Source organism: Melitaea cinxia, chromosome 23 (assembly GCF_905220565.1).
Source record: "Melitaea cinxia chromosome 23, ilMelCinx1.1, whole genome shotgun sequence".
Taxonomy (NCBI): domain Eukaryota; kingdom Metazoa; phylum Arthropoda; class Insecta; order Lepidoptera; family Nymphalidae; genus Melitaea; species Melitaea cinxia.
The window spans coordinates 11,690,781-11,710,333 of NC_059416.1; the positions used below are offsets into that span (position 1 = coordinate 11,690,781).

At 41.7% G+C, this 19,553-nt stretch overlaps 1 protein-coding gene across 1 annotated transcript in view; it reads right to left on the minus strand.

The window, feature by feature from the left end:
• Positions 1-524: 524 nt before the first annotated feature.
• LOC123665135 (dedicator of cytokinesis protein 1) overlaps positions 525-19,553 on the minus strand; it is a 92,249-nt gene continuing 73,220 nt past the window's right edge. Inside the window, exons 25-35 of the mRNA XM_045599480.1 lie at positions 17,709-17,844; positions 16,726-16,869; positions 15,978-16,079; positions 15,643-15,807; positions 14,587-14,736; positions 14,033-14,139; positions 11,634-11,758; positions 6,615-6,666; positions 5,315-5,500; positions 3,499-3,577; positions 525-778 (exon numbers count right to left, since the gene is read on the minus strand). Of these exons, the coding sequence (XP_045455436.1) occupies positions 525-778; positions 3,499-3,577; positions 5,315-5,500; positions 6,615-6,666; positions 11,634-11,758; positions 14,033-14,139; positions 14,587-14,736; positions 15,643-15,807; positions 15,978-16,079; positions 16,726-16,869; positions 17,709-17,844 (1,500 nt within the window). The remainder of the gene's footprint in view (positions 779-3,498; positions 3,578-5,314; positions 5,501-6,614; positions 6,667-11,633; positions 11,759-14,032; positions 14,140-14,586; positions 14,737-15,642; positions 15,808-15,977; positions 16,080-16,725; positions 16,870-17,708; positions 17,845-19,553) is intronic.

Sequence of the window (19,553 nt, forward strand, 5' to 3'; positions counted from 1 at the left end):
CTTATACGCAGTATTAAATTACACATAAGGCCTATTTTACCAGTTGTGGATAACGCTATTTGACGGATAACGATACAAATGGACTTTCGACAGCGGGAGGTAGAATAGGCCAGCGGGACTTGTTCCTCCTCAATTAATATATTATAACTTTAAGATAAATATATACGAATATAAATATCTCAATATATTAGACTTCAATGGTAAGAAAGAATAATGAATCAAAAACTTTATATTGTTAGACATTGTTATCCGTCAAATACCGTTATGTACAACTGGTGGAACAGGCCCGTAATGTACAAATTTGTAAGCTAATAAAATACCAAAGGCTAAAGACTCTAAACTATCGACTGAATTGTTACAAATGTTGTTTTCACCAGAATCTACATTTTTTACTTTTATTTATAGAGACACGAAACCTACATTAAATAAATAAATTTGCATAATTAAAAAAAAATTTAAATCCTAAATAAATACAATAAAAATTGACAACCCTAGACTACCTTTTCAACTTCTACCCTCAATACCTACGCATTCTGATTCCTCTTCTTAGGTGGTGGAGTGGGCGCCTTCTCGTTACTAGGGGGCAGTTTCTCACAGGTATTCCTCCGTCTAGACTGGTAGAGGTAGGAGTTTCTAGGCGACACGACTAGGTCGTAATTATACCTAACTGGGCTAGGTTCCTGGTTATTATTCTCGGCGTCTAGGTCTACGCTTCGGTGTGATTGTTTCTGGGGTAATGGCGGGGGTTCCTCGTCGTCTTGGTTAGAATCTGTCGTTCCTAACGTAAATAAATACAAAATGAAAGTGGTTTTAATCACGTGAGTTTACTCCTTCAGATCGACTGTCTAAATAGGCACAAAAAAGGCTCACTAGTCTAAGAGAAATATTAATACTATATCAAATAGTAAATAAATGAATCAATAACGCCATCTATCGGAATCCTATTGGACGACCCTACGAGAAACGTAACGAGGTCATATTCATATTATTTCAAACCGGGGGCCTTATATGAAAATCGATTCTGAAAAAACAGCGTAACAAGCAATAATTACAAAAAAAAACTTGATTCTATGGGATTTACCGCGATGCCCATGTGACATTTTTTAAGTCAAGTAATAACAATAAACTAAAAATTATAACAATGAACTAATTCCTTAGAATATTTCAAGCAATATACATTGGGGGGGGCTTAGTTGTCAAAAATAGCCAAGTCCATTACAATTCGATCAACGACAACATTAAAAAGTAAAATCGTTTTACAGGCAGTCTAACAGGCTATATTTTATTAATTTTTTATTAAACAAATGTACAGTATATTTATTAGACTTACTTTGAAAGAAATTAATCTACAAATTCTCAGTTGAAGCAAATTTTTTTAAAACTTGGTGATGTTTTTGAAAGTGGTGTCTTTTGAAAATTCCCTCCCGGTTTAAGATTACAGAGACAATTAGTTACTACACTTAATGATAACAATAATTCATTCAAAGCTTTGTTTGAGATTTTATAGAGCTTATGCAGAAAGCCATGCAACGTCATTCATAGTACAATTTCTTAGCATGCCTGTGGTCAATGTCGTCGAAACTTTGTTAACAAAATGGCTATTGCAGTCATTTGAGGGCACATGAGAGCAAATAATAATCATCGAAAATATCGACAGTAGAAGTCGTTTTAACCGAAATCAGCTTGAAATATGAAATATTAAGATTAGTATGAAAACAAGCAAAGCAATTAATTAATATGTGTATAAAAAAAAACATAAATGTATATACAAACTAGAAAATATTTTAAAAATATTATGCATCTGTTTCGTCGGTTGCCGTTAAAGTTATCTGATGTATGACGGCACATGACAAAAATTTGTATTGGCCATACAGGTGTTTGCCGTGGTCTAGGTGTTTGTGCAGTTGTGGGTCTCCCCACCATGCCTCGGAGAGCACGTTAAGCCGTCGGTCCCGGTTGTTATCATGTACACCTGATAGCGATCATTACTCATAGTAGGGAATATATCCACCAACCCGCATTGGAGCAGCGTGGTGGATTAAGCTCTGATCCTTCTCCTACATGGGGAAAGAGGCCTATGCCCAGTAGTGGGATATTACAGGCTGAAGCGTATGACGATATCCAACAGTTAAAACTTATGATATATTATTCTTTTTTTTACCAACGAATTACAATTTAAGGGATATTCTTAATTCTTACTTTTCATTAGAAAAAAAAAAAAAATAATTAAACTAAAATAACTGATTGCCTATATTTAATTATCCGACTTCAAAAAAGAAGGAGGTTACTCAATTCGACCGTATATGTGTATGTGTATATATATGTGTATATATATATATATATATATATATATATATATTTAATGTATGTTCGAAGATGATTTCGTCAATTATGAACCGATTTTGGTAATTATTTTTTTTTTGGAAAGGAGGTATCCCAAGTGTGGTACAGCGATAAGAAAATCAAGTTCTGATGATGGAATCCCAGAGAAATCGCGGAAAACCCACGAAAATCGTAGTGACGACTAGTACGTTTAATTTTCTTCGTCTACTTACGTTGTATTACTTGTCGATGTAATTGAAGTCGGTTTTTTTTTCGTTTGCGAGCAAACACAATTATACATCCCGCTGTTGGTCCATTCGCAACTTCTGTACAACCGGCGAAACAGACGGTAAATTAATATTTAGATATAAAACAATTGGTCGGTTAAAGATGGAACGACTACTTCCCTTAGTTCTCGGAAACTTATACGTTTATTTATTAATTGAATACATTACTGCAAAATTAGAATTACGTTAAAGAAAATAACAACATTCAAACTTAATCAAGCGCAGACGGTCTTATTAACTGTGATCTCTTACAGACAATATCCTGACATAGAGAATATGTTTATAACAAAATAAAATATCAAATCAATATAAAATCTTATAAATAAATACACACAATGAATATATATACCATAGTCTACACCATACCGTATTAGCATTCATAAGTTAGTGAAATATAATCTAAGAAAATAACAAATTTACCCAGAAGTAAGATAGTCTAATAAAAAAAAGACTCTTTGTAACCAAACTAATAGAAAACGAATATCAAAGCGTATAGAAAATTAATACAAAAAAGAAGAATAAGAAATCACAAACAATAGAGTTATCATAAAAGTGAGTAAGAGCAGTGTGTAGGAAAACAAATGTAGGAGAGTCAAGCAGAGTTTGGCAGAGTAAAGCAGAGTTTAGTAGAGTTGACTAGTGTGTAGGAGAGTTGAGTAGTGTGTAGGAGAGTTGAGTAGTGTGTAGGAGAGTTGAGTAGTGTGTAGGAGAGTTTAGCAGAGTGTAGGAGAGTTGAGCAGAGTGTAGGAGAGTAGAACAGAGTGTAGGAGAGTAGTGCAGAGTGTAGGAGAGTAGTGCAGAGTGTAGGAGAGTAGAGTAGATTGTAGGAGAGTTGAGCAAAGGGTAGGAGAGTCGAAAACAGTGTATGAGAGTTGAGCAAAGTATATACCCATTGAGTCCCTGTTGGAGGCCGGCTCGGAGGGCGTTAGACTGGCGCGTTGGATGCGTTGTGGCCTCGAACACACCAGCTGTAGGCAGGTAACGCTCTAATACTGATCTACTGCTACTATGTGCATACTGTACACTATGTACTGACAATTCAAGTCATCTTAGCGCAGTACTGTGTGCGTCAACTTTGTAAATACCTCTCATGTGACATGCGAGTTCTTAAATAAAGATTTAGCCTATAATTCCTTTTTTTTTTTTGCTAAATATAAAGTTAAGTGAGTAAGTGAATAATGAGTTTTTTGGTATATTAGATGTAAATTAAATCCATATTCATTGTTGGTCAGTTTCGGTGACCAATATAACGACAGTATTGTAAACGCCATGGTCAAAGTTTACTAGCGCAGTCCCTAGTGTACACGTAACTATGACTAATGCAACAGCGCTGAAATGTCGTGAATTCAGTCAAATTACCACAAACAAACATGGTAAATATCCCGTTTGTCTGCGCTAAGATGAGTTGAATTATTTATATATATTATTTATATTGTATGTCTATTGCTTGGCGGGTATACTCATAATGGCATACTTTTCGTAATTGGTATACAGATATCATATAAGGCTACAACTATTACTGACGCTGTATTTTATGCAAGGTATTAATCATTTGTTAATTGTATAAAAACACAGTTTATATATATATTTTAAAGAGTAACTGCTAAGTTGGTTGCCGGGTATTCTCTGAAGAATCTGTAGCACTTTACTTTTAAAAAAAAATATTGTAAAATAACGATTTGTAGGTACTTTTGAAGCCTATTTAAATAAAGAAGATTTTGATTACATTACGTATAAGACTGTAGTAATGTGCGTTTACACTTTAAAAATATATGATTTGGTAAACATTAACTCAGTATTAGAGACTTATTATAAGTACTAAGTTTATCATGTTTCCTTTCGAATCTTCTCAGCGGAATCGACATTATTTGTAATCAGTTGTAACATTAACTCACAATAACTATAATTTATTTATTAAAAACCGATACACACTTTGTGTGGTGAATACTCCAAAGTGCTTTTGCCTACTTGAACAAAATATGTTTTGATTTTGATTTTGGATTGTATCTTGATTTTTTCAACGCAAATATGTTATATACTTTGGTGTAATCATAATAGTAATATTACTAATAACGTCACAAATTGAATAACAACGCAATAGACAGAATATATTGCAGCCATGATAATTTATCTATGAGTAATTTTTATTCCTTCTTTTATTTTGGAAACAAACGGTATAACAATATTATACAGAATTACAAACGAAATAGTATCAGTTAACTAAACAGTTTCCGATATTAAAATAGAACATCTGATAAAGTTAAGGAGAGATGCTTAAAATTAACAGTTCCATATCAAATGATAATGATAATTACAATCATTATTACAAATTGAATAATAGCGAGAGAAAAAAAAAGAAAAGAATTCAGTGATACAGAATTTTAAATAAAATTTTAACAATAAAATAAATAATAATTAAAAACGAAGTGTTGTTAAAATAAGCACTAAAATGGCAATGACACGTGGGCTGTATTAAAACAATAATATTAATAATGTTTGTTACATGAAAATAAATTTGATAAATTATTATTTAACTGCAAATATTAATAACAGTAAGCTTGCTATAGCTATAAGCACTGCAATTTATAAGATACGCAGGTTCAATTCCCGTTTGGCAACCAAAAAAAAATTTGGTCCTTCGAGCCAGGATACCATATACGACAAAACATTAGTATTAAAAAAGCCTTATTAGTTATTGACATTACCTCCTGTCTTAATTCTCTAAGCGGCGATGACGTCTCAGTTGACGTATTGTTGTTTTGATTGTTGAGACTGTTGTTTAGCGCGCTGTTGAAGGCGTTGTTGATAGCATTGTTGATGGCGCTATGAATGGTACCATTCGCGCTTGTTGATGTATACCATTGACTGCCACTCGATTGGCTTACTTCGCTCTGGAAGCGTTTATATGAATTTAATAATAAAAACACTTTTCTATACTTTTGTGACAAGTCAGGATATCTCCCACTGCTGAGCACACATCTTTGCTAGAGAAAACTAATTAAAACATACATTAACATATACATTTTTTCTGGAAAATAAACAATTATTAACCACAAAGCACAAGTGTGATTTTAAAAGTACCCACCTGGTAGCAAATACCTTTCCACTACCTGAACTTAGCAATAGTGTTCACATTTACATACAGATTCAATACAAAAGCACACATACACTTTAGGCACGGCGCTGTATATGCAAAAATGTTCGCGCATAACTTCGTCGTTTGCGAACCGATTTTGATGATTCTTTTTTTTTTGGAACGGAAATATCCTAACGGTGCTACCATGATAAGGACATCAACAGAACATAAACAGAATCGGATGGTGGCATCTCAGAAAAATCGAGAGGAATTCTCGAAAACCTAAGGGGGCGACTGGTGCGTTTTATTAATTTTGTTCGTCTACGTTGTATTACTTATCGATGAAATTTAAGACAGTTTTTTTCGTTTGCTAGCAAACATAATTATTATTGTGGATAATTATTTTTACTTTATTTTAACTGTATCCGACTAAAAACATTGCTAATACACATTTCTTGGTCCACGTTTGAATTAATACTGATACAAATCACAAATCTAAGTATCTACGAACACAGCACCGCGGTATACAGACAGGCAAAGCTGGACACACAAAGCTTGCAAAGGGCTGTTTTAACACTAAACAATAATCTTAAAGATTTGAAAAGATTAGTACAGCGAACAACTTCGTTGTAAATAATATAACATTTATATGATATACAAAAGTTATATAGACGTAAATAACATTCAAATAATACACATAAATAAATACAAATATTACACACACAGATAGATATGCAAGCCCGAGCACGCACGCACGCACGCACGCACGCACGCACGCACGCACGCACGCACGCACGCACGCACGCACGCACGCACGCACACACGCACGCACGCGCGCATGCACGCACGCACACAACCACACACACACACACATAATCCCACAAACATTTGAAACTAGTGATCAAAATACAATTTGAAAGTTCACTAACCTTTCTATTCCTCTTCTTGTGCCGAGGCGTTAAAGTACCGCTGCTACTGTTTCTGTCAAAACATATTACCGTTGATAGCATATTGACATTAAGGACATTTGCTTGTTTTCTTTTTTTTGAAAATACTGTTCTTAGAAACATTTTATTTCAACGGAAAACTTATAAAATAAGCTACGTTATAAATAGGCTATAAAACATCATGCAATTACTTAAGAATGTTGACTGACGTCTACTATTAAGAGGAAAGGGTACCGAAGAGACTTTTCAAAAATAGGTATTTGAATAAAATGTTTCTGTCGCGCTGCATGCCGCTACCGCGCCCCGCGCCATCTCCGCCCCGTTTTTTCTATGTGTGACTGTCGTGTTGTTAGTGTGCGTGCGCCGGCTATTCAGCTATTAATTGTTGACGATATTTTAGTATTCGCATCTTTCGTTTGTGATTGACTACGAGTACATATAGCGCATAGTGCTATTTTTCTGAATTTGGCTTGTTTTATTGAATTTGTTCTGCATCGTATTGCTGTGACTCGGCTTACTATTATTGAATTTCGTAAACTACTTATTATTTATGTTTTATTATTTTGAATTGGATACTCTTTGTGACTTGATACATGTCTATATTTTTGTGGGTAATTATCGAAATACTTAGGTACTTTATTTATGAATTAGGTATGTAATTACATGGTTGAGGTGTGTGTAAGAATGGGTAATGAAATACATACATAATTATAGTGTATACATGTAGTACATAGTATAAGTGTAAGTATAGTATATATATGTAATGTAGTACATACACAGTATAAAATGTTTGCCTTAGTACCTATATAATTAGTAATGTCTCATGTTTGTCGCAGTTGTTAATACATGGGTATAGGTTATATGTATTAATTAACATATAATTGCGGCGATATAACAATGGTTAAAAATAATATTATAAATAAAAAAAAAACAAGAAAAGCCGCCTGCGTGAAGAACAACTATTAGAAAGTCAATTGAAAAAGCTGGAACAAGATAAAAATTCAATAATTACACAAAGATAGCTAAATAAATTACACCAATTTCAAACATTATGTACTGTACACTTACAAAAATCATGAAGGCGACTTTTTCAATTATTATTTTATTTATGTTTTTTTAGTTAGGCAAATTACGTAATCGATTGAATTTTTTTAAAGAGTGGTTGATTAACATGACATAACATAACAATACACTTTATTGAACACCAACAGAAAATAATAATACGTATCAGATTGATTTTTAACTGACTTCCAAAAAAGGAGGAGGTTCTTAATTCGACTGTATTTTTCTTTTTTTTTTGTATATATGTTACTTCAGAACTTTTGACTGGGTGGACCGAGTTCGATTTATACGCAAAGGAAAAAAGCCGACTTCAATTACATCGACATGTAATACAACAAAGGTAGACGAAAATATAGTCAAGTAAATACGCGTTATTAAAGATTATTCAAAAATTTGTTATCAGATCTCGATGAAATTTAAATATGACTACACGATAAACATCAGCTTTCGATTAAATTAAAAATCATCAAAATCGGTACACCTAGTAAAAAGTTATGCGGTATAATACAACGTAGGTCGACGAAAATAGTCAAGTAAAAACGTATTATTTATATTACTCGAAAAGTTGTTGTTAGATCTCAAATAAACTCAAGTGAGACCAAATGACACACACCACCTTTCGATTAAAAAAATTTTTGTAGAAATCGGTCCACTCAGTCAAAAGTTCTGAAGTAACATACATAAAAAATACAGTTAAATTGAGAGCTTCCTCCTTTTTTGGAAGTGGGTTAAAAATAGAAACCGATTTTACACGTCTATAGAATTCCTAAGTCGACAAGCTTGAACAGTGAAAGATTTAGTATAAACGAAAGAGGAGTGAGAGGGAAATTCAAGAAGTAAGCTTTCCTCAGAACGAAAACTTCGTTCATTGGAATCACTAAGAAACTTAAATCGTCGTTTTAGATAAGCAGGTACAACAGGATTAAAAAGAATAGAGTAAAGTAAGTTGAGAATATACGTATACCCGAAGTAGGGAATTGGGTGCCACTCAGGGCGTAACTACTGCCGTATCAGCCGTATCAATGATACGGGGCCCCCTATTTACAGGGCCCCTAAGGTGTGTAAGCAAAAATTAGTAAAATGCTATCCACAATGTCACTTAATCTTGTGCTTCCTGGAAAAAAGAATAAAAAAACTGTCATACATACCTATAGAGTTTTAACTTCAGAAATGACTGAAGTCTGAAAAGCAGTCCCCTTTTATCCGAGTCAAGCGTGCGCCCAATTGTTGATAACATTCTGTATCGTTTATTTCGGGATTCAGTTAATCATTATGAACAATGAATTAATCTTTTTTATATAAGAATGGGGCACACAAGCAGACGAAGCCATCTGATTTATAACGGCTACCGTCGCCCATGGCCTTTAGAGAAAAGATGTAGACACTAGACGCTTTAAAACCCCCAAATTTTAGCAAGGTCATTCCACACTTTGAATGTACGCGGAAACATTGCGCACGAAGCTCGCACATTGGTTGCAAACCACTGGTGGATACAATTAGCACCACTAGACTTCTTGACATCGAAATAATACAGAACACGACAAACGACACTGCTCATAGTGCACATTACGCATCGCGTGTTCGCACCGTGGAATGCTCGGAGGTGCTTTTCCCTCATCGTCAAGAGTTGAATTCGACGCAAAAAGAGTGCAAAGAATTTCGCTTACTTTTTCGCATAATATGCCAGAGAGCCTTCAGGTTCGCGCAATGATGGAAGTGTAGACTAAAAAAAGTTACCTTCGACAGCTTTTGTAAGAAACAAAAGGCATGGGTTCCATTTGGAAAGCCCAATAGTCTCTCGCCAATTCTGCTGTGTTTGAACTTTGCCCTAGCGATTTACTACCTGTAAGACCTGGAGGCAGCGTTGAATCTCTTCTTCAGGTTATGCGCCTGTGAATCCCCCATATAGATGCGGAAGATTCATAGGAATTCACTAATAGTATTGGCCTCACAGGCTGAAGCGAACGATCCCCCGCATCTATTGCTGCAGGTCAAGGCTAATAACTCTCCAGCTTGGAACTACAAGCTCTTTAAACTAGCTTAAAATCCGAAATTCAAAACATTCATTCCATTAAAGAACTCATGGAATTATTACTGATAAAATTCAATAGCCTTGCTAATTCAATTTTCCGGAGGTATTAACTTGATGTTTTTCAAAACTAAAACTGATAAAAAATTACCTAAGGATTTCGATGGAACAGGAACAGCTACAGCAGACTACACTCACTATTGTCTATTCTAGGAGGAAGTTATAACTTATAATCAATAAATATTTATTTTAATTCAATGCAAGTATTTTTTGTGAGAAATCTTTACCCATCATTTGCCTGCCCCCCCACTAATTTTGATACAGGGTCCCAAGGTTCCCGGGGTTCCAAGGAATGCTACGCTAGTGGAGCCACTTGAGTTTTTTACGCATTTCAGAAATATGATTCTATTTGCGAAGTCCAAATACGAATCGCATAGGTACATAGATTCGACCAAATTTAATAATCTGCTCCTCAGTAATGTCAAGAAAACAACTAAGCAATTTTTTACCGATGAAAAAAAACAGAGGAGGTTCTAAAGTCGCTACGTACCTATATTTATTTATGTTTGACCATGCATAGCTTTTTACAAAGTATTCCGAAATTGATAAAAAAATATATTGGAAAGAGTAAACCCCGAAGTTGTTTTTCGCCTAGGAGGCGAGGAAGAAGCGCGGCTCGCAGCTTGCTTGGCATAGGCATGGGAAAGAGTAGTCCTAATTTTTTAAACTTTCTATTGTATTTTTTATTAGTATTACGGTAATAATAATCATAATATACTTTTTTGAAATCCTTGTATTGAGCCCTTTTGATACCAAAAACAAACAACACAGTTATTTACCATAATTATCATTGTTATTTGTTAGCGAAACCCTTCGTTAGCCCAGGTTTGCACAGTGTTACAATAAAAACCGCATATACAAATACGGTTTTATTGTAGTTATGAAAAGAGAAATTATTTAATTTTGTTAATACGAATTTTAGAAAATATCGACTAAAAATAACATCACTAGTGTATCGATATAATTGTCGACTATGAGGCATCACTTCGCTGGCGTATATACGTATTGCTTTGACCCTTCCCTCCCCCAGACCTATCCCCCAAAAAGCAAGAAAGGGACAACTGCAGCTCAGACCGTTTTAGGTATATAATTTTTGACCAAAACAGTGTTTCGTAGTCGACTGTTTTCTCCTCAAAACATGGCAATTTTTAAAAAAAATTTTTTTTAGAAAATAAAAGAAGACTTCGGCTATGCCCCTATGTTTTCATTTTTTTGAAAATATGCATATATTTTTTTTAATGAGTGTCTGAAAATGTACAAAAAATTATGCAATATTTCGAGTTTTTGAAGTCTCCTAATTCCTATGATAATAAGAATATGAAAAAAATCAAAACATAGGGGCATGGTCATGGCAGCAAAGAGTTCTATGTCACAAAAATATTTGATCTAGTGTCATTATCCAGGGAGAAAACAGTCGACTACGTTTGTATGGAGAAAGACCCGGTACCCTTTCCTCTTAATAAAGAGGAATTTTAATTTTACGTTACCTCGGCCAACTGATCGCTGAATTCAATTTAAACTTTGACTTCGGCGTTGTTCTGTAACAAGAAAATTGGTTGTCTGTGAAGTTGGTTTATAGACAATAGTTTAACGTGACAGCGTCATAACGAAACATTTCCTCGGACGTATAGGCCAAGTGAGTGATAGTGTATGGAATATAGATAGATGCGGCGCAAGCCTAACACTGACCGTAACGGGACAATGAGCGTAACGCAATGAGTCATCCTTTTTCGTGCATGCCGTCGGCGTTCATCGATTTATTAGACGTTGTTTCACATCAAAAATGCATGTAATTTATACTTAATTAATAAAAGAAAATATTTTTAATTAATAAGAAAAAAAAAACTCACTCATTTCCCGTGGATATATCCGATATACGGTTCGATGGATTTCTAGGTTCGATTTCCGTGCTGTCACGCAGATTTGTGCGTAATGTCACTTCTGTTGATATGCTATCTGTATCAAATTCACCCGCCTGTTGACAAATTCATAATAATAAATTTTTGTTAGATTGTTTGTATTTATGTTTGTAAATGACAAAGAACCCGTTACAAGTTCAGTAAATCTCTGTCTGCTTGTAGATTATAGTCTTTTATAACGTCGACACTATTTTACATCTTATAATATTTAAAAAAAAACAGTCAGAGTTAAAAATCGGCGTATACGTATACGTGCTGTGTGGCTACGGCACTAAAGAATTTAGCCACCCCCTCTCTTCCCGTGGGTGTCGTAAGAGGCGACTAAGGGATAACAAGGTTCCACAACCACCTTGGAACTTAAGAAGCCGACCGATGGCGGGATAACCATCCAACTGCTGGCTTTGAAATACACAGGCCGAAGACGGGCAGCAGCGTCTTCGGTGCGACAAAGCCAGTACTGCGGTCACCAACCCGCCTGCCCAGCGTGGTGACTATGGGTAAAACACATGAGTTCACGTTATTTTTGGCGTAAACTTGTGGAGGCCTATGTCCAGCAGTGGACTGTGATAGGCTGAAATGATGAAATGATGTATACGTATACGCGCGCGTGCGTGCGTGTATGCACACACTTGTTTGTGTTTGTGTGTGTGTGTGTGTGTGTGTGTGTGTGCGGCATAAAAATGATTAAAAAAAATATGTTAGTGTGTGTGTGCGCTCGGAGCGCGGCCCACCTTGCGGCCGTACCGCTGCTGCACGTGGTGCTGCACGCGGCGGAAGCACGCGCCCAGGTGCTCGTGCAGCTGTAGACCTGCCGGGCAATGTTAGTGTGTGTGTGCGCTCGGAGCGCGGCCCACCTTGCGGCCGTACCGCTGCTGCACGTGGTGCTGCACGCGGCGGAAGCACGCGCCCAGGTGCTCGTGCAGCTGTAGACCTGCCGGGCAATGTTAGTGTGTGTGTGCGCTCGGAGCGCGGCCCACCTTGCGGCCGTACCGCTGCTGCACGTGGTGCTGCACGCGGCGGAAGCACGCGCCCAGGTGCTCGTGCAGCTGTAGACCTGCCGGGCAATGTTAGTGTGTATGTGCGCTCGGAGCGCGGCCCACCTTGCGGCCGTACCGCTGCTGCACGTGGTGCTGCACGCGGCGGAAGCACGCGCCCAGGTGCTCGTGCAGCTGTAGACCTGCCGGGCAATGTTAGTGTGTGTGTGCGCTCGGAGCGCGGCCCACCTTGCGGCCGTACCGCTGCTGCACGTGGTGCTGCACGCGGCGGAAGCACGCGCCCAGGTGCTCGTGCAGCTGTAGACCAGCCGGGCAATGTTAGTGTGTGTGTGCGCTCGGAGCGCGGCCCACCTTGCGGCCGTACCGCTGCTGCACGTGGTGCTGCACGCGGCGGAAGCACGCGCCCAGGTGCTCGTGCAGCTGTAGACCTGCCGGGCAATGTTAGTGTGTATGTGCGCTCGGAGCGCGGCCCACCTTGCGGCCGTACCGCTGCTGCACGTGGTGCTGCACGCGGCGGAAGCACGCGCCCAGGTGCTCGTGCAGCTGTAGACCTGCCGGGCAATGTTAGTGTGTGTGTGCGCTCGGAGCGCGGCCCACCTTGCGGCCGTACCGCTGCTGCACGTGGTGCTGCACGCGGCGGAAGCACGCGCCCAGGTGCTCGTGCAGCTGTAGACCTGCCGGGCAATGTTAGTGTGTGTGTGCGCTCGGAGCGCGGCCCACCTTGCGGCCGTACCGCTGCTGCACGTGGTGCTGCACGCGGCGGAAGCACGCGCCCAGGTGCTCGTGCAGCTGTAGACCTGCCGGGCAATGTTAGTGTGTGTGTGCGCTCGGAGCGCGGCCCACCTTGCGGCCGTACCGCTGCTGCACGTGGTGCTGCACGCGGCGGAAGCACGCGCCCAGGTGCTCGTGCAGCTGTAGACCTGCCGGGCAATGTTAGTGTGTGTGTGCGCTCGGAGCGCGGCCCACCTTGCGGCCGTACCGCTGCTGCACGTGGTGCTGCACGCGGCGGAAGCACGCGCCCAGGTGCTCGTGCAGCTGTAGACCTGCCGGGCAATGTTAGTGTGTGTGTGCGCTCGGAGCGCGGCCCACCTTGCGGCCGTACCGCTGCTGCACGTGGTGCTGCACGCGGCGGAAGCACGCGCCCAGGTGCTCGTGCAGCTGTAGACCTGCCGGGCAATGTTAGTGTGTGTGTGCGCTCGGAGCGCGGCCCACCTTGCGGCCGTACCGCTGCTGCACGTGGTGCTGCACGCGGCGGAAGCACGCGCCCAGGTGCTCGTGCAGCTGTAGACCTGCCGGGCAATGTTAGTGTGTGTGTGCGCTCGGAGCGCGGCCCACCTTGCGGCCGTACCGCTGCTGCACGTGGTGCTGCACGCGGCGGAAGCACGCGCCCAGGTGCTCGTGCAGCTCGCGCAGCGGCTCCCGCGACGCGTGCACCTCGAGACCTGCCAGGCAATGTTAGTGAGTTAGTTCCGTGTAAGTAAAAAAAAAAGTATAAATGGTTTAAACACTTAGAAATTCGTCCTTCTGAGCTCCAAGCTACCCATAATACTTGATCAGTAGCACTTGGTCGATAATGGCCTGCATGGTACAATCTACAGTTGAGTAAGAGACGACATATGAGGGAAGGTCTTGAGATAAACCAAACCCAATGAAAGTTGATCTAACACTAAGTTTATTAAGATTATTTTGAGTATATATAGGCAAAAGTAGAGACTTCATCCGCATCAGGCAAACAGCAATTTCGTAAGATACAACCTAAATTAAAGGAGGTTATTAGTTTGTAAAGACAATTTACTTGTTGAATGTGCGGTAGCCCGTACATAACCATAACAAAAAAAAAAAAAAAATAGAAATCGGTCCTTCCGAGCCGGATAAACCTAACTACCCACCATACTTAAGCAGAGGAACTTGGTCAACAATAAGGTCCCTCAACTTCTGTAACAATTCGGCGTGTTGTGGACGACGATTCTCATACGCAGCTGTGAGAAAGGCGCGCTCGTAGTGCACTAGACCGCCCTGAACTGCTGAGTCCAGGATACCTGCATGAAATAATATAGGCTGTAGTGAAACTGATGTTGTATTATTGAAGTACAACTTCTTTACGCACGCTTGACTTGGGGAGTAAGCATCTAAGTGATTGCGTGATTAGAACGTTACGAATAGTGTGAACAGGCGAGGCGAACGGACCAAGAGTGAGAGATGCGAGCACACATTTTATTTCTCTCTTTCTCTCATAGCCAGTTATGTTTCGTATATCTAAAGCACAGTGCACGCCTATTTTGTGCGGGCCTATTTTTCTAAGTTTTACTTCAGTCATGTGGTCTAAAGCACTCTTTTTTTTATTAATTGATTATTATTACTTTTTTAATAAATACCTCAAATTGAACGACCTCTACTAGGATTTACTCCTGTGTTGGGAGTCCGGAAACACACAATACACAAGCAACAACATTTAGACCACGGCAAGTATCTGTATCGTTAGCACAATTATATGCCATGTACGGGGCTTGAACCCGCAAACAACAGCGCAGCACTACACTAACGCGTCGTCAATTTATCATGATTGTTTGAGTCTCTCGAGTGCAAGGCTCTTTCTTCATATAGGAGAAGATTTAGAACTCGATCCATTTATTCATTTTGTATTGTATTGTTAGTCCATTGAGATAGGGCACAGCAGGATATGTACTGCGCAAAATCTGGAGCAGCCCGTCTGCTGAAGTACCTCAACATTACAGAAGATCACAGCTAAATAATACTGCTCTCAAATGATGTTGTGTTAATGTGGTGAGTAAGGTGACCAGAGCTCCTGGGGGAGGGTCGTGGGTAGGGTCAGCAACAAGCTTGCGATGTTCCTGGTGTTGCAGGTGTTTAAAGGCTACGATAACCACTTAGCACTAAAGTGGGCTGTAAGTTTGTTAACCGACCTAATTTATAAAAATACCTACCCTGTAGCCTCATAGTGAGAGGGTGTAGTGGCGCACCAGGCGCCCTGGTCTCCTGGATAATGGCTTTCAACTCCTTATTTGTCTGTTCCATGGTCTCTACAGCAACTTCCAGCGGACACACCCAGTATGTCCGCGTCGAAACTACTGGGAACCAGCGAAGGATGCCTGCAGACAATTGTAGGTGATATTATAATTCGTTGTTTGAGGTTAAAATCAAGTGCAATTGCCTAGGAGTGTAGTGGGGGAGGGGGTGACAGTTAAAAAGTGTAATTGCGAGTAAGGTAAAAGCTAAAAGATATAGCTAGTAACGTAAGCTCTCTATGTGCAAAGCTCACCGGGAAGTGTATCGCTGGTCTCCAGTTCGGTCCTTTCCAGCCAGCGCGTCGCAAATTCGTTGGTTCCGGTCAGGTCATCCGTGGAATCCGTTACTGAATCTTCTGGAAGACAACAATGTAACATTTATTCAAGTTTTGTTTTGCCGTGTGAGTATGGAAGCTAGAGCTCCTGGGGAGTGAAAGGGGTTAAGGTCGGCAATGTGCTTGGATCGTATCTGTTGTTTATTTATTTATTTATTTATTTATTCATTGTTAAAGGCGTTCATAGGCTGGGGTAATCTCTTACTACGCCATACGCTTGTTTGCCACCCCAATTGTATAAAAAACTAAAAATATTGAAATAAAATGGTAATTTACTAAAAATTAGATTGCTGGTACAATAAACATTCGATGGTTTTGTGGCGACATCTGTCGCGTGGCATACGAAGTACGTAACTAGAGAAAACTGACCGATGCTACATCGCGCTATCAAAGTTTTCAGAGCGATTGAGTATATATACAAGAACCCGACAACAACCGTTGGGGCAGTAGCCCACCAGACACAATACCAGTCTGGTCGAAGGATCCTCCTTTTGCAATGGAGGAGAGGAGAATGAGTGACTCAACACCCCGATCCTCGTCCTTCAAAAGTTCTAAATACGTTCCAATACTTGCAAACAACACCATCGGCGAGTATATAAAACTAATGTACTGTTAGTGGTACTGGTTTAGTTCCACTATAGCTATATAAAAAACATTTCACATGTACCTTGTCGATGGAATGGTCTCGAAAATACAAATTTCTTCACGTTATTATATTCATAATAGCGTATAATCTCGTCGTCAACTGTTTTACCGAACATATTCTTCCATTTATCGTCTATGATCGGTGTAACCGCGTTTATTTGTAAATCTGGTGCACGTTCAGAATATTAAATATAATGTGATGAAACTTCCAGACAAAGATGGCTATTTTTATTTAATTTTTTTGATGCGTGGTTAGGGCAATAAATAATATAGCCCCCTATCTTCCCGTGGGTGTCGTAAGAGGCGACTAAGGGATAACACAGTTCCGCTACTACCTTGGAACTTAAAAAGCCGACCGATGGCGGGATAACTATCCAATTGCTGGCTTTGAAATACACAGGCCGAAGATGGGCAGCAGCGTCTTCGGTGCGACAAAGCCAGCCCTGCGGTCACTAACCCGCCTGCCCAGCGTGGTGACTATGGGCAACACACATGAGTTAGCGCCCCTTTTTTTTGGACTGCGTAAGGCAGATGTGATTTAAAAAATTGTTCTTCATACTGAAATAGCCTATGAAGGTTAAAAAATATATATATAAATAATAATTGGTATTAATTGTGTTTTATTAGTAATAATAATTGATATTGTGTTTTGACCACTCGACTGACGTTAAACTTCTTTAGCAATAGACCTACACTAACGAACGTAACTGACTATGAGCGAAAGAGAGAAAGAAAATGTGTGCTCGCCCCCCCCCCCCCCTCTCTTGCTCCGTTTACCTCACCCGATCACACCTATCTTAACGCTCTCGTCACGCATTCACCAGTTTACTTCCCAAGTGAAGCGTCCGTAAAGAAGTTTTACTTCAATAATACGATAATGATGAGTAAAAACGAATTGATATGTGAACTAAAATTAGATGTCTTCATGTAAAATTTGGGCAGCATAAATAGTCTTATAAAGAAATAGGATTAAAGATTTTGAATCAAAACATTTAGAAAGGATACATTGTCCATCTGACTCTGTAATATCTTCTCCAGGCTCATCCAGCTTCAACAGAACCTCAGCCTCGGGCCACTCGTCCAGCATGCGTTCTTTGAAGTTATGGAGCATGTCGCAGTCGTTGCCGCGGTATACGAAACCCTTAAATATTATTATTTTACTTAGTAATTACAGGAAAATATATATGTAGATATTAAACATTGGTTCTGCATTTGATAACACGTGAAAATGGAATATTTATTTTAATTTTTTGTTTTTTTTGAGCGACATTTAATTGGGGTCATAACTAACGATCTCTTCGAGAATATTGTAATTATATTATTGATAGACATATCTCTAAGTATCCGAACATTAGGGCCTTTGAGAGAAACTGCACCCTACGTTAGAATGAAGTGTCCGCGTTATTCCCATTACTTCTAGGATCGTAGTAGTCCCCACTCTCTTGCTCGATCCATAAAGTCTAAGAACATAAGTTACTGGCGGGTTGAATAGCCAAAGAACATTTAATCGCTGTGGTTCATTTAGTTGTTGGTACAGGAGTGTCGCTGCTATCACCATACACAGGTACCTCTCAGTACACATCTACCAGCACACAAACCACCGGCGCGGTAGAGGCGCCAGGCGCGGTAGAGGCGCCAGCGCGCCACCTGTCACTGTGTACAGCCGCGGCCGCAGCACACACCTTGGGGTGGCGCAGGTGCGGCGGGAAGCCGCGGCCCAGGTAGCGCACGCGGAAGTAGGCGAGGCGCGGGCGCGGCGAGCGCAGCGGCGCGCGGTAGAGGCGCGCCAGCTGCTCGTGCAGCGCCGCCAGCGCACTACCTGTCACTGTGTACACACACCTTGGGGTGGCGCAGGTGCGGCGGGAAGCCGCGGCCCAGGTAGCGCACGCGGAAGTAGGCGAGGCGCGGGCGCGGCGAGCGCAGCGGCGCGCGGTAGAGGCGCGCCAGCTGCTCGTGCAGCGCCGCCAGCGCACTACCTGTCACTGTGTACAGCCGCGGCCGCAGCACACACCTTGGGGTGGCGCAGGTGCGGCGGGAAGCCGCGGCCCAGGTAGCGCACGCGGAAGTAGGCGAGGCGCGGGCGCGGCGAGCGCAGCGGCGCGCGGTAGAGGCGCGCCAGCTGCTCGTGCAGCGCCGCCAGCGCACTACCTGTCACTGTGTACAGCCGCGGCCGCAGCACACACCTTGGGGTGGCGCAGGTGCGGCGGGAAGCCGCGGCCCAGGTAGCGCACGCGGAAGTAGGCGAGGCGCGGGCGCGGCGAGCGCAGCGGCGCGCGGTAGAGGCGCGCCAGCTGCTCGTGCAGCGCCGCCAGCGCACTACCTGTCACTGTGTACAGCCGCGGCCGCAGCACACACCTTGGGGTGGCGCAGGTGCGGCGGGAAGCCGCGGCCCAGGTAGCGCACGCGGAAGTAGGCGAGGCGCGGGCGCGGCGAGCGCAGCGGCGCGCGGTAGAGGCGCGCCAGCTGCTCGTGCAGCGCCGCCAGCGCACTACCTGTCACTGTGTACACACACCTTGGGGTGGCGCAGGTGCGGCGGGAAGCCGCGGCCCAGGTAGCGCACGCGGAAGTAGGCGAGGCGCGGGCGCGGCGAGCGCAGCGGCGCGCGGTAGAGGCGCGCCAGCTGCTCGTGCAGCGCCGCCAGCGCACTACCTGTCACTGTGTACAGCCGCGGCCGCAGCACACACCTTGGGGTGGCGCAGGTGCGGCGGGAAGCCGCGGCCCAGGTAGCGCACGCGGAAGTAGGCGAGGCGCGGGCGCGGCGAGCGCAGCGGCGCGCGGTAGAGGCGCGCCAGCTGCTCGTGCAGCGCCGCCAGCGCACTACCTGTCACTGTGTACAGCCGCGGCCGCAGC